The sequence below is a fragment of the Otolemur garnettii genome, unplaced genomic scaffold, assembly GCF_000181295.1.
Source record: "Otolemur garnettii isolate 467f Iridium unplaced genomic scaffold, OtoGar3 scaffold00138, whole genome shotgun sequence".
In the NCBI taxonomy this organism is placed as follows: domain Eukaryota; kingdom Metazoa; phylum Chordata; class Mammalia; order Primates; family Galagidae; genus Otolemur; species Otolemur garnettii.
In genome coordinates this window covers 2,394,729-2,405,446 of record NW_003852533.1, presented here as the reverse complement: position 1 = coordinate 2,405,446, position 10,718 = coordinate 2,394,729, and the positions used below count along the sequence as shown (strand labels likewise).

At 45.3% G+C, this 10,718-nt stretch overlaps 1 protein-coding gene across 1 annotated transcript in view; it reads right to left on the bottom strand.

The window, feature by feature from the left end:
- SRGAP1 (SLIT-ROBO Rho GTPase activating protein 1) overlaps positions 1-10,718 on the bottom strand; it is a 281,123-nt gene that overhangs the window by 111,489 nt on the left and 158,916 nt on the right. Inside the window, exon 4 of the mRNA XM_023518412.1 lies at positions 2,319-2,381. Within this exon, the coding sequence (XP_023374180.1) occupies positions 2,319-2,381 (63 nt within the window). The remainder of the gene's footprint in view (positions 1-2,318; positions 2,382-10,718) is intronic.

The following is a 10,718-nucleotide window of genomic DNA, read 5'->3' as shown; positions in this document are numbered from 1 at the left end:
CTCAGTGTGCACACACAGACACACACACAGACACACAACTCCCTACAGTCCCTCAGTGTGCACACACAGACACACACACAGACTAACAACTCCCTGCAGTCACTCAGTGCACACACACACACACACACACACACACACAGAGACTAACACAGATGCCCACAGAGGTTAAATAATTCCCCAGCACCACTCAACCGCAATCATTCAAACTCAAGTTTGCCGACTGACAGCCCCATGGTTTTTGCTCCAATATAGCACAGTCGTCTCCAGGTTTCTTAACTGTGTCCCTGGACCTGCTAATTCTAGCCATTAGCTTGCTTTCAAATACTCAACTCAAGTTCATTAGCAAATTAGGGTGAGAAGATGAGTCTGAGGCTCTTGGTTCACTCTTCACTTTTTAGCCCGGTGAGTTACACCTGTCAGATCATTTAAATACATGTCTCAGGGGAGCAGGTTGCCATGAGGTTCTCTCCCCTGGGAACATGCTCTCGGGCCGTGGCTGAGCTGCCCTCTGGTTGAAGCAGCTCCGAGCAACATACAGATGCTGTAACTAAAGCCTCGTTGCCTCCTCCTCCCCTGCCTCTGAGAGGGGAGAGGACTCTGAGGGGCACTCCGGCGCAGGTGCCCTCTGCAGAACCTGCTCCTTCAGGCTTCCAGGCTGAGATTGGTAAGACTTCTGAGGAGCTGTCAGCTCGCTGATCAAACCCCCTGAGTCTGCTGACGGACTAAATCCAATCCCAGGCCGGATCTAGGAGAGGTTTCATTGTGTGTGTCACACACGCCCCTCCCTGAGACAGCACTTCCAGACGGTCTCTTATATTTGGTGACCCGGCTGACCTCTGCACTGTTGCTGTGACCATGACTAGCCCCAGACCATGACCAGCAGGCCCCTGTCCACGGTGCTGTGATGACTGAGACTCAGTTTGTAAGTATCAGGACTCATTTATAATCCCAGGTAAAACAAGTCCCAAGCAGAGGAACCACAGGAAAGTACCAGAAAGTCCTCACCTTAACCTAGTTCGTGAAAGATGACACAGACTTTCTACTTGTTTGTCTTTGAAAGTCTCCCAGGCACAAGGATCATTTAACTTTTAAATTATAAGGCCTCCAGAAATGACTGATAGCTTAGGTTATCAGAAATTAACAAACCACATAACGTGTGGGCTAGTAATTGGCTTTTATCATCTAAAACTCAACTTGGTTAGGATTTGGTGTGCAGCTGTAACCTTATGACACAAGACTTCTGCAGGCTGACACAGAAATAAAAGTGTCTCAAGGAAGAGTTAATGTGCAGAGGCCCTCGATTCAATTCACGTGGACAGACGTCGCCAATGTGCTCTATAAAAATGCAGATTTATCACACGCGTAAATGCAGGAAGTTCATTTTATAAAAATATCTTTCACTTTGTAAGCATTTAGTTTATGGTTCCTTTGATTGGTACATGTTGATGGAGCATCACAAATTTAATTCATAAAATTGTATATTACACACACAACTTTTTGGGAATAAATGGAATTGTTAAATCAAGAAACACATTCAACAATAAATTTCAGGTTTAGTTTGCTTCCAAGAAAAATTCAAATACAAATTTCATTGTACAGTGAAAATGCAAATATCTATCATTAGTATAAACTAATATTATTCAGTTCTCATTATGTTATTTTATTCTCTTTTTTAAAAAAAGTCTTCAAACACCCCCAAATAAATTTGTATTTAGCAACATAATCTTTACATGTAAAAAAGAATTTTACCTTACATAGGCATTTTAATAATTCCAATTTATAATGTCATTTGTTTTAGTTTTTCTAAAAAATAGTTTTAAATTATTTAATTTCTTATGATTGCATGCAGTACCCCAATAAAATGCAAAAAAATTAAAAAGTAATTTATTGCAAGGAGGAAAAATAAATACCCTCAAAGTAATTTTAGTATATATGTCATTAGCCAAACAATTACTTGTACTAAAATGGGGAAAAAAAGATAATAAAGCACCAGAATAAAGCAACTCTAAATTTCTCAAGTCCCAGAATGGAAACAATTTAAAAAATATTTTGGAATTGAGGTGTCTATACTTCAGTAGATTAAGTTACATACATACAATGCATACACACATCATATGCATTCAATTTACTTGAGTCTGTCTAAATTAGGCAGGAGTTACAAAGGAATACAGTAGCATCTGTCCTCTTGGTCACATACATCAACCAGCTGGGTATCCACTGACCCTCTGGCTTAGAATAAATTCTAAAATGAGCAGTGTTTCTGCAAACCAGGCCCTAACTCCAGAATTTGTGCAAAATAAGAAAAATTATATGCTTACCGTATATAGCTCATTGAGAACCTTCATTAAATCCTCATGAAGTTGGAATGCAATCTCTTTGCTCTATAATTAAGAAAAAAATTAAAAAAGAATATTTAAAAGCTTTAATAGAAACTTGTTGGTAAATTATTTACATCTTTACAAATCTACTGCCTGAAGAGAGGAAAATACGTGTAATACGATAAGACAGCCAGCGTGGCCCCGATGTAATAAATATCTCCAGCCAAATGGACAGTACACAGGGTCCCCACAGGCTGCAAAGAGCAAACAAGTGGACAGGCTTGGGGGAGCAGCTCCCCACACCCGAATCAGACTTTGCCAAAGGCAGAGAGAGGAAGCGGAGATAGCGTCACGCTGGCTGAGAAGCTGCGGCCTTAAGCATCAAATCTCGTACCTTGCTTTCCTCCTGAAGCTTTGCAGTGTGAGCCCCCAAATCTAACTCAGAAGCCAATGGGGAAATTAGCTCTCCCTGTTCAAAATAATGATGTGATTGACTACAATTTTAAGAAAGCACTTTTTTTCTTTTCCTTTTTCTTTGAGATAGAGTCTCAAGCTTTTGACCTTAGTAGAGTGCCGTGGTGTCACAGCTCACAGCAACCTCTAACTCCTGGGCTTAAGTCATTCTCTTGCCTCAGCCTCTCAAGTAGCTGGGACGACAGGCGTGTGCCACAGTGCCCAGCTATTCTTCTGTTGCAGTTGTCATTGTTGCTTTAGCTGGCCTGGTCTGGCTTCAAACCCTCCAACTTTGGCATATGTGGCTGGCGCCCTACCCACTGAGCTACCGACACTGCCAGAAAAGCACCCTCAAAGCAGTAAGATATAAGTCCACCTGAGGTCCACATACTTTTACCTTGGCATTTATTTATTTTTTTTATTAAGGCAGAAGAGCAGAGAGTTTCATTCTTCTATCCAGTTGGTAAAAGACAGAATTTAAAATGCTCTACCTTAGACTAATTCTGAGAATTTGATAGGGGAGTATTAAAACATTGTTTTCAGCAGAATCGGTAAGTTATTTTAAATAAAATCATATACCCAAATGACTGACTACTTTATTTTTTTGAGTTCATTATGTAATCAGCTACAGAGAATGAGGAAAAACGTGTGGCAATGATCTGTAACCAATGATCTGAGACAATTTAACGACATCCATGGGCTCCTGCACATGTCTCCTGCTGACCGTCAGGTGGGGAGTGAGGGCCATCTCCCGGCCAGCTCTACGACTGTGTCTGGGGTGCACTCGGCAAGTGGGCGCCCAGGATGCAGAATTTAGGGAGACCGTCAGTCTCACCCCGTCCTGGCCCAGCGCATGTGCAAACACAGGTTACTGGGACAGGCGTCAAAAAAGGCCAACGTGATGAAGTGAAGACTCGTGGAAGAGAAACAGTGTGAGAAGGAGCCGGTGGAGTAGAGCCGGAACCTGGGGAATCTCGAACCCATCAGCAGCATCTGTCGCTGGGTTTTCCAGGAGAGCTGAGGAGGGGGCTGCTGTTCATGAGGCTCTGACAGCCTCCCAACCCCCGCTGGAGGAAGGGACCTCAGGGGTCGCTGTGTCCCTGCTCTGTGAAGATGGGCGTCAACATGAGGCTCTGACAGCCTCCCAACCCCCGCTGGAGGAAGGGACCTCAGGGGTCGCTGTGTCCCTGCTCTGTGAAGATGGGCGTCAACAGTCACTGAAGAGTGGAAGGAAAGTCAGGAGGGGTCAAAGGAAGCCAAAGGAAACTCAGTTCATGCTCCCCGAGTCTCGGTTCCCGTGATGTCTACATTACACCCCAAATCTCCTATGACTGCAGCCTGGTGTCATTCTAATACCTGCTTTCATTCAAGGACCGAGTCACCAGTTTAGAACTCTCTAATGGGATCAAAGGCCACCAAGGAACCCTATTCTTACCCACATTTCAGGTACAAAGTCCAAATATGTGTGTGTGTGTGTGTGTGTGTATATACGTTTGTGTGTAATGTGCGTGTGTGTATATAACAATACAAAATCAAATCCCTTAGGTTCAATGAGCCTCAACTCAAGAAAACATCCTAGGGTGAGACTGAAGATTTAGGGTTGTAGGATCCTCCAGGCCCCCCACGAGTCTCTCAGAACAGGCAGGCACTTCTTTGGTCCGTATTTTATAAGACTTCAGGAAACGAGGTAGAAGCCACCTGGCCCTGGGTGGAACGCGCTCTGCCAAGCGCACACTTCCACTTTTCCCCCACCGTTCTCCAGAGGCCCTGAAGCCTTACATAAAGGTTGTCTGAGAGGCAGAGTAACACAGGCGTAAAAGCAAGGACTGGGGAGCCGGTCAGAGTGCCCAGGACGCCGGGGCCTCAGTCCCGGGTCTGTAAGATGAGCGCGGCCCTGCACTTCCCACCTGAGGTGGCTGTGTGTGTAGTGCGATGACACACACAGGGCACTTGGACTAGCCCTGCCAACCGTGGACACACCACGACTGTTACAGACACTGAGAGGCCATGTCACTTCCCCTTTCTTTTGGTGTCTTGTGGCCTTTATTCTACTAACTTCCATGCAGGAGGGTGTGGCTGATTCAAGCCCCTCGCGCTGCCCTGGCCTCTGGTGATCTGGGAGCCTGAAGGGCCCGTCTGTGCTCTGGTCTGGGGTTTTCTTACGTCCTTACTGTCTTGTCACCTGCGTATTAACTTACCTCCCTGGTCCCTTGTCTCAGGGGCCACACTGCTAGTGGGATTGAAGGAATTAATGAAGCAGCCACTAAGGAATGAGTAATTCCTCTAGTCATCATTATAAGGTATAAGTCACGGATCTCAGGTTTGGGGAATCTAAGACTCCCAGTGGGAATTTTAGACTCTGTGAAAAATTGGTGAGGAATTCCTTTCAGTAGGTTGCCCCTTGGCTGCCTCCTGATACCAAAATACCCCAAATTTCTGCCTGTCTGTTCATTTTGTGTTAGTCCACACCGTCTGTGGTATAGCGAATAACCTGGAAATGCACCATTTCCTTCCCACCGCTAGTCAGTCTGAAGAGGTTGCAGAAGAGCTGGGCTCTGAAAAGCACCAGCCCCCGTGACTAGTGTGTGAAATGGTCTCACATGCGTGTGTGGTCACAGACACTGGGCAGGTACCATCAAGCCCATGTGTGCAGGTGGGGTGCGTGGACCTGTCCTCATGGGAACCAGGGTGACACCTCATGTTACCCCCACCCCCACTTTACACGTCTCCAATTTATTACAGCAACAATGAGAAACAATACTTCCTTCTAAACATTACTCTGCCCCCGCCCCCCCCAAAATGTTTAAACCAAAACACATGCAGGCGCACAGTCAGCATACGGCATGCCAGATGAATGAACCGAATTCTCTAACTAGAAAATATCTACATTGTCAAAAGTCCATCAAAGCTCAATAGGCTGGGTTTTATTTTTATTTATTTATTTTTGGCCAGGGCCAGATTTGAACCCACCACCTCTGGCATAAGGAGCCGGCATCCTACTCCTTTGAGCCATAGGCGCCCTCCCCCACTGGGTTTTATTTCATTAAAAATTTGAAAACCAGGCATGGTGGCTCACACCTGTAATCCGAGTACTTTGGGAGGTTAAGGCACTTGGATTGCCTGAGCTCAGGAGTTCAAGACCAGCCTGAGCAAGAGTGAGACTCTGTCTTTACCCAGGGTGACAGAGTGAGACTATCTCAAAAAAAATTTTAAATAGTGAATGCAAACTTTAGCCCTTGAATAAGAATTACTACATAAGAAAAATGATACTGATATTAAGAAAAGCAATCAATGTTCCTTCCGTACAAGAAAAAAATGTTATGAAATGATATGCTTGCAATGAGGCATTTTCTATGGCATTGAGATTAGATGATTAAGATTGCTCTTATTCAGGGAAGGACAGTCCTCTCAATTGTTTCAGATTCGTAGTTGCAAAAGGGAAGAGATTTTTCTCCCTCCCATTAAGATGAGCCCATATAAGTTCAAATGATGGTAAAACTCTAATACACTTCATTAGGGTACAGGGGTCCTGTCCCAGGGGAAGGGAAAGGGCCAGAGCTTCCGTTCAGTTAACATTCACTGAACGTCTAGGTGTTCCAGCCCAGGGCTGAATTCCAAGCCTGTTTCCAATTGTTTATTATTTATTGTCACTTTGATATTTTAGATCCCTCAAACATTAAGTCCAAAATGAACAGGCTCTAAGTCTCTGTCTTTTTCCATTATGAAAACAAATGAAGTATATTGAAGAGTATTGAAAAAATAGAGACCAGGACAAAAGTCATCACCATTAACTCTGTGTACTCCCTCAAGTCTATCTGTCTAAACACAGGTCTGAGCTGTAACCATTCTGTTATAATAGTAAAGTATTCAAGGCATGACAATTAAGTTTGTGAACTCATCCTAGAGAAAGTGCTACATGCCTCTTTGCTGAGTACACGGTGGTCTCCTTCAAAGTAATTCCCCCTCCAGAAGCGGTGCACCAGCTCCTAGTCCACCCTGCAGAGCAATTTCAGAACTCTCCTCTGGAACAGCCGTCAGAGCTGTTGTCGGATGCCCCACCCCAAGTGTCCTGTCTCCCTGTCAATGTTTACTTGGTCTGCTCCGCTTCTCACGCCACCTGGCGACTGTGATGCACAGTTCTGTGAACTTCTGTAATGTTTTCACCAGTCCTGCTCCTTGCTGGCCTCCCTGACCTCTCTGCATCAGTGACCCTTTCCTACACCTCAGAAAAATATGTTTAATCCATATGTGCACTGCTGTTTCCCCCACGGTGTTATCCCCAGGAGCTTGGACAACATGTCCCTGATTTCACTTCTACTCTCACCAAGTTTAACAGGAAATTTAGTGTTTGTTGCTCTAACTCAGGCTCCGCCATTCTGGCCATGGCAAACAAAAACATGCAACAACAATAATGAACCCCACTCAGCGAGACCCTTTATAAAGGGTTATAATGAACCGTCCTCCAGGACAACATTGTCCCTCAAGTCTGAAATCTGGGGTTTCTCCAAGACTCCTTGTTTTTCCTAGAAGGAGAAGTTACCAATCTTTTCTATTCTGTCTGAGCAATTTTTCTGGCTGTCATTAGACTTAGAAACATAAATCTAGGCTTCCTTTGATTAGATACCTTCCAGATTTACATTTTAACTTTTCCATAACTTCCCCTAACTGGCCAAAAAAAACTTCACTTTTCCATAACTTCCCCTAACTGGCCAAAAAAAACTTCATTTTTCCCAAATCCCATACCCTGCCCATCAGCTGGTCATAAACTCTCAGGTCCTGCGTTCTCAGTGCTGTGCTTGTCCCAAGCCGTTGCCTCTGCCTGGACTCTCCTTCCTGTTCTTTGCCTGGTACAACTCCACGTGCCACTCTGAAAAGTTGCTGTCACCTCACCTCGTCTTCCAGAGAAAGCAGGCAGCTCCTCCCTTCCTGATGATTTTATAAGACATTCATTTATTACCACTGCTAGGCTGAGAGGTTAAGAGTTCAAACTCTAAACCAAACCGCCTGTATTCAAACAATCTCATCATCACAGTTGGTGGACAAGTCAGATGATTTTGTGAGGCTTCTGTTCCCTTGCTAGCAAAGAGTAGATGCTAAGAATCTATGTCACGGGTTTTATCAGGACGTCCTTATGAAACACTTAACACGTAGCACCGTCACTGAGCTCCTCACATCTCCTCTCCTGATGAACAGAATCTCCTGGAGAATGGGGAACACATCTCCATAATCACCCTGCACTCCCCAGAGCCCGTCTTGGTGCGTGGCACCTGGAGGTGCTGGATATGCGCTTGGTGACGGGATGGGGCCCAGGGTGAGCAAGGCCTGGTTTCTGCTGGCCAGAGCTCACAGTCTCCCAGAGCACCCAACGTGCCAAAGCTGCTTCCCACAGCAGTGCTGGGCTGGGAGGTCCCTGGCCAGCAGCCCTGCTCTGGGGCCCGGCAGACTTGCTCCCTGGAGCCTCCCAGAAAGGAGAGCAAGAAAAAACAAGGAACATAATTAGTAAAACCATATATATCGAGTAATAATTAATATAACCATATGTAAGTGTATTGAGCAATAATTAGTGTAGCCATAAACAAGTGTATCAGGTAATAATTAATACAACCACATATAAGTGAATTGAGTAATCCATCAAGGGATTGTTGGTATGTCTGGATAAAACGACCGATTGATTCTGAGGGCTTCTGGCCTCTCACAGAGGTATTTGTAAAGTAAATCTATTGTTATGACCAGCAAGGAATCCTGACCTTATGCTGAGTCAGAGGGGGAGGAGGAGAGAAAGAGGAAAGCCAGATTAAATATTTAACGGGAGGGTTTCAAATGATTTTAGTGTCTCATGCTCAGTCGGTTTGGGGTATAAAAGTCTGGTTATAGAGGTCAGGTCGTAATTCCGTGGTGTATGTGCTTTTAAGTGTCCACAGGCCGTGCTCATGCGTCTTTATAATAACGCCTTCCCTTAACCCCTGCATACTCTGAAGACGGAGGCAGCTTCATCTTCCAGAATCCCTAATGGAAAGAGCCGGGTTGGGCGCGATGGCCTGAACCAGTTTCTGGATACTTTCTGTACCTCCTCTTCCCTCTGTCTAGGGATGTGGTTATGTACTCAGCGAAATCACAACTAACGATCAGAGCATGGAATTAACATCATTATCTATTTTATTGCAAGGAGGAAAAAATTAGAATTCTTTTAGACAAAGCTCCACGCCACCAGAAAATGTGGGGAACTGGGAGGAATCATAGATATTGGGGAGCCAGTGCTGCCTTCAAAGCAAGACAAAGCTTAACCACAAAGAGAACGGTCGGGGTTGTTTCCTGGACCACTAAGCAGTGTCACTGCGGCCAGCGTGGGGGCCCGGCCTGCTCGCTCAGGGCTGAGCAGACGGCCTACAAGGTGCAAAGTCACCAGCACCAAAGCCACTCACAGCCTCCGGGGATTCAGTAACCCACGCCTGGAATTTAAACTCCTGTAACAGTGACGTACAGGAAGCAAGTGTCTTCATTTCCATGGCGCTTCCAAAAGCACTGGCAAGATTTATTTCTCTCCTCAAAAGGCTGATGAGGCTTGAAAACGCCTTTTCAATGTCACCAAATGAACAACTGGTTGAGGATGAACTCCCCGGTAAATTAACATCAGAATGAGTTATAAAACTCGGGTTCACGGTATAATATAATTAACTAAAAAATATCAGAAATATAGTTCCACCCTGGTTTTTAACACGCTGAACTTTCCAAACATGTAATTGTTCAGGTTTCGGAACTATATCTTACTATGACCGTAATAATATAATCTCCAGTACGTGACCCCGAGTCTCTCAATTTAGCAGCAACGCTGAACGGTTTCTCCCCGTGACACAGTCTCAGACTGTGTAGACTCAGACTTCACAGCCGCCCCGCTCCCTGTGTGACCAGAAAGCTCACATCTGTGGCACAGTTCACGGGGTCCTGAGTACCTTGTGGGGAAGCAAACTGGACCACATTGTATAGGAAACCCATGAGCTTAGTCTTCATAGCACTGCAGTCAGAAAAATCCAGGGACTGTTTACAAAAGAAGTCAGTCAGTAGGAGGCCTGCTCGCTTATTTTTAAGTCTCCACTGAACTGGCCAGGAAAGGCAGAGATTCTTTGAGATTCTGGTGTAAGTTCGTCATGCACACAGTCCCCGTGCGGTCACTCATCCATCCCACCAGCTTTTACTGAGTGCCGTCCATGTGCCCAGGACAGAGCCATCTGCAGGCCCATCCCTCTGGAGGTGGTAGGAGAGAGACACAGAGGAAGACAAAACAATTTCAATCCGGTCTGATTTATGCTTATGGAGACAATATAAACCAAGCAGAATCTCTATTTATGTAACTCCTAAACTACCCTCCTAATTTTCTAATAAACTAATTGATCTTTAAGAATTTAAGCCAAATCATAAGCTTCCTCTAAAGGTTGATAGTCAGCCTAAAGGTATGTGCCATCTCAGAACTACAGCCGGTTCATCAGTCTACTCATGAACACAAGTCAAGGCACCCCAAGGAATAAAAGAATGAAAGGAAATTCCTATGGAATAAGTTTCCTTTTCAGCAAAAACGTGGCTCACTGACTACCACTACAGACGATTTAAAAATGCTTGTGGCTAGAAATGGCAGCCTACTGGGAGGAGGACGAACTCAAAACCGTCAAGATAGTCCCAGGGTCAGACTATTTAAATATCTTTAACTTCTCTGAGCTGTTTCCCGTCTGTAAAATAGGGAAGATGGCAGGGTACACTCCACAGCGCTGATATAAGGGTTACACGCAATGCTGTGGTGCCACGCGTCACCCGGCGCCTGGTTCACAGGGAGCGTTCTGTCACCTGGGGCCCGGTTCACAGGGAGCGTTCTGACTGTCACCCAGGGCCTGGTTCCCAGGGAGTGTTCTGCCTGTCACCCGGTGCCCGGTTCCCAGGGAGCGTTCTGACTGTCAC